This window comes from Poecilia formosa, unplaced genomic scaffold, assembly GCF_000485575.1.
Source record: "Poecilia formosa unplaced genomic scaffold, Poecilia_formosa-5.1.2 Scaffold24, whole genome shotgun sequence".
NCBI classification, from domain to species: domain Eukaryota; kingdom Metazoa; phylum Chordata; class Actinopteri; order Cyprinodontiformes; family Poeciliidae; genus Poecilia; species Poecilia formosa.
The window spans coordinates 542,827-547,475 of NW_006799963.1; the positions used below are offsets into that span (position 1 = coordinate 542,827).

Sequence of the window (4,649 nt, forward strand, 5' to 3'; positions counted from 1 at the left end):
TCCAGGTGAGTTGAGGAGGTGAGTGTGGACAGGGAGTGAAAGCTGAGCAGGTTACAGTGACAGACTGATGCTCCTTCAGGTCAGAGGGAACATTAATGCTGGGACTCCAAGGAGAATCTGCGGTTTTAAATTAAAACACATTTTACAAAACATGCAAAGTAATATATTGGTGAAAGCCAGTGACGGCTTAGTTACTTTGAAAAAGTAACTTCAATTGGATTACTGTTTACTCCTTGAAAAAGTAACTTAGTTAGATTACTGATTACTTGATTTGGAAAGTAACTAAGTTACATTAAAAGTAAGTTTTTTGTTGCTTTCTGCAGCTGCTAACAACAACGCTCCGCAACCTGTGAAAATCACATTGATCTTTGCCAATATTTAATTGCAAGTTATTTTATAATGGTAACATCAATAATGTGTCTCCACTTATATAGTTGAACTGAAGGGGAGATTGTTTAATGGTTACAACAGTACCAAACTTTTGTAATTTTTGTGTGTTCCACTATTGTCTGGAAAACTGTAAATAGGATTTTAGGCCCCACAACACCTCCCTGCCCCAGCATCCAGGTTGTCCGTTACGGCCCTGCGTTTGTTGTCAGAGCGCAGCTCACAACGCTCCTCCTGTGGCTCCACAACTCAGATATCCTTCTGCACAGATTTGTGACATTTACCTTAATATTAATAATTACAATGGCGTTTAGTTGCACAACCTTACGGACTCGTTCATTCGTGGCTGTTTACACATTTATTTCGTTGTTCATATTAGTCTCAATGTTTGCAGTTTTCTGGAGCGCAACGCGAAGCTCGACGTCATTTAGAGGTCATATATTAACTCGATATTAACAAAGACGCAGCGGGATGCATCTTCCGGGAGATGATGGACAGGGAGAGCCTGACTAAAACTAACTGGATGTCAGACACATTATCGGGTTTATGTCTGCTTATTTCCAAGCCCAAAAAGCGGAGCCCGCGACTCAATAAATCTGCAAGCAACTTTAGAAAAAAACAAGCCCAAAGCTGCTCATAATAATCGGACTTGGAGAGCGAAACTCAAAATATTTCCTGTTTTTCCAGCAACAAAATGCTCATCTCCTTTTTCCCTCTATTGTTTGTTTCTGTCGCATAGACACGGCGGTCGCTCCCGCGTAGAGGAAATAAAATTAAATTACAAAAGAAAATAGTAACGCAAAGTGTTTTCGTTAAGTAACTAAAATCTGACTACTGGATTTGAAATGGCAACTCGTTAGATTACTCGTTACTGAAAAAAGTGGTCTGTCACTGACATCTCTGGTGAAAGCAGANTTGCAGTATGATATGTTTTATGATTTAAAATACTTTGAACTGTCTTGCTGCTGAAATGTCCTTTGCAAGTCAGCTTTACTTGATTACTGTCTTTCCTTTTGTTTCCCTGTTGTTTTCTGCCACAGCTGTTCTACATTACCTCTGATTAGTTTCTTATTTTCCACTTCTGCCTCAGTATTTAAGCTGTTTTTGTTTTTTTGTTCACTGTCAGATTCTTCCATCACACCTCATTTTGACAACATTGTATATTTGTTAATATGCACTGTCCCATTTGAATAATTAAACTCAATTAAATCAATCATGATTCTGGCTCTTACCAGTTTTGTCAACAGTTGTTTCTCCAGAAAATTAAGCAACAATGACTCCTTTTTTCAGAATAAATTTTTTATTGTTTCAAAGAATCTTTACAGAAAGTGATGAAGCTACTTAATTACATCCTAGCGGCAAACTAAACATGTTGGGGAAAAAAAATAAAAAATGCAAGAAGAGAAGGGATGAACTTGCTCAGGACAAGTTGCCAAATCAAAACACCAAAACAAGAAGCTTTCAATATATGCAAATATTCAAAATACTGAAACCTGCCATGAATCAATGATGAAAGCTTTACTTCCTGTTACACAAGAGTACTAAACTCCATTCTGCATGTATTAAATCAAATCCTTTGTGAAAGCATGAGGAAGAAATCTTCCTGTGTCCAAATCTGTTAGCTTTTGGTGAAACTGCAACTGAAAGAACATCCACTGAAATTCTCATTCAGGCAAATATGAGAAGTAGTTTTACTTAAAAACCTTAAAAACTTTTCAATCTGACATGTGTGACGATCTGTGTTTTTGTGTATTTATTTCTTGGTTTTTTCTGTGTCCTTGTTTCCGTGAGCCTCTGTGATGTCCTGTCCTCCCTGATGATTGATCCCACCTGTGTCTAGTTTTACTGATTACCATCCATGTGTATTTAAACCCATCTGTTGTCTTTGTCTCTTGTCGCGTCCTCGTCTTATGTCAGTTGTTGCCTTAAGTCAGTAGTCCTCAGTTGAACTGGATAGTCCTGAGGCTACCTTGCTCTGTGTTCAGTCTTTTGTCAGTTGCTACCAGTATTTAGCTGTGTGCTACTGTCTCTGCCGTGCTGCCTGGTCTGGACTGTTTTGAGCCACATTCATCATCACAACCTGGGTAGTCAGCGGTCATTCTCACCACCACAACTCATGACAACATGTGCATGTGTGGAAATTAAATAATACAAGACTGGAAAAAAATATATATGTTTCACATTTTTGCCTTTTACATCTTGTACAACTGTGAAAAAATAATATATAGCAGTAATAAACAGAAATATCATTTTTAAAAACCTGTCTTCTTTTCATTGATAAAAATGTTACATTCAGCAAGACTTCTGCTTCACTTGTACAACCTAGAATGTTATTTTTGTAACATTTTTTTTTTTGTTTTATAACTCAGTGATCCACCAAAGTATTACTATTTACTACATTAGTAACAAGTTTAATTGTAAAACCATAGTTAAGATTTCTAATCACGTGATAAGTGAATGTAAACCACTTATCAAGAAATAAATGATTTCTAAGGCACAATAAATGGTGATATGATGGACTGGTGACACATTCAGGGTGAATCCAGCGGTTGCAGATAGAAATAAGCTTCTTGAGACAGAAACTTTGACTATTGGACAGATTAATGGAGAGATAGAAATGAATCCTCTCTCTGACAGAGGCCTTGACTTCTTTCTGGTCTCCTTGAGGCTCATGATGCTGTAGTCGCCATCACATTGTTGACATAGGCTGGTTCTTCTGTTTCCTGTGGACAGAAAAACTAACAGTGTTTTGCTTCCCTACAGTAAATGTACTTGAGCTCAAACTGTTTCAGAGGTAATAAAAGTTGATCTCGTTTTTTTCAGTCTCACTGGATTCCAAATTAAAAGCAGAATGAGATGGTAAGTTGTAGTTTTGTGATAATCTTCTCAAATTTGGTTTTGAGTTGGATTCCAGCTTCATTTCATCATATGTTGAAGTGTCTCTGGATAAGATCGAACCCTAAGTTACCTAATGATCCTGTGCATCAGTGTATGGATGTGTTTGAGGGAATGTAACTCACTCTAGCCTCTAATTTTACAAGTTTAACTATTATGTCTATGCAGAATATTTACCATTGATGGTAAATTACTGCAGGAGCTGATAAGGACACTGGATATTGACTTTAACCATTTATAAAATTGTGTGACATGAAATAAAACTTTTTTTAAATAAAATTTCACTTGGATGTTTTAAATGTCGCCTGAACCATTTATGTTGTGTTGTATGTGTTATGATGCAAACAATAAACTCAGAAAGTTTACCTTTTTTGGTTTCTTGGAGAATCTGAACCAGCTGAAAGAACGAAAACTATTTAGACACCAACATCTAACAGCAGCTGCAAAGTATCAACTCATAGAAGAGAATCTCACCACTCAAAGCTGATGATGCTAATGCAGAGCAATACAATGCCCAGGATCTTGAGTATAATATGAGATGTGAATCCAAACACCTGATCATCTGTAACAAGAAAGATATCTAAGTAAATCCTCACAATTCTTTTGCTAAAAAAAATGAATGTTTTGATGTTTAAAATCTGACACACATAGAAACATTCTAAAATAACATGACAAGATGAGTGTAAGTTAATGTGTTACCTCTAATACCAACAAGGATCACAGAAGATTTTTGTTGACCCAGATCATTTGAAGCCACACAGTGAAACTCTCCTCCCTCANGGACAGGGAGTGAAAGCTGAGCAGGTTACAGTGACAGACTGATGCTCCTTCAGGTCAGAGGGAACATTAATGCTGGGACTCCAAGGAGAATCTGGAGTTTCACATTAAACCAAGTTAAAATCATGGGGAACATATCTTGTTCTGTCTGAAAAAACATGGGCAATGATTGTCCATCAATCAATTTTTGATTAGCTATACAAAATCATAAATTCACTAGTAGTTTAAAATTACAAAGTCCTAAAGAAAATAATGTGATCAACATTTTTAAGTTCTGCAATTTTAACACACAATATTTTTTAGAGTGAAAGTACAAGTAAAATTATCCACATGTTTGATAATATTGTTTTATAGTGGTTCAGCCTTTAATGTCATCTGATAACACTGAAAATAATTCATATAAATTGCCAATATACAGATAGAAATGTGAAAGAAGGTGGTCAAATATTACAATTGTATTTTTTTAACCTCCACAATGTAAATCCAATATAGATTTTTCTTTGAAGGAGATGGATATTAAAGACATTATGTTCATTTTTGGAATGTAAACAAAAGCAGAAGTTTTAAAATTGATAATTCTTTGACATTAT

General features: G+C 35.9%; 1 protein-coding gene and 1 long non-coding RNA gene across 2 annotated transcripts in view; both read right to left on the bottom strand.

Annotated features, from left to right (window-relative positions):
• LOC107835797 (vascular cell adhesion protein 1-like) overlaps positions 1 to 415 on the bottom strand; it is an 8,432-nt gene extending 8,017 nt beyond the window's left edge. Inside the window, exon 1 of the mRNA XM_016669415.1 lies at positions 408 to 415. Coding sequence (XP_016524901.1) covers positions 408 to 409 — 2 coding nt within the window. The 5' untranslated portion in view covers positions 410 to 415. The remainder of the gene's footprint in view (positions 1 to 407) is intronic.
• A 2,194-nt stretch (positions 416 to 2,609) lies between these two features.
• LOC103135306 (uncharacterized) lies at positions 2,610 to 4,061 on the bottom strand. The gene is made up of 4 exons (XR_475912.1): positions 3,982 to 4,061; positions 3,757 to 3,844; positions 3,649 to 3,679; positions 2,610 to 3,110 (listed from the first exon to the last, which is right to left on the bottom strand). It is a non-coding gene; the product is annotated as an uncharacterized LOC103135306 (long non-coding RNA).
• Between the last annotated feature and the right edge of the window lie 588 nt (positions 4,062 to 4,649).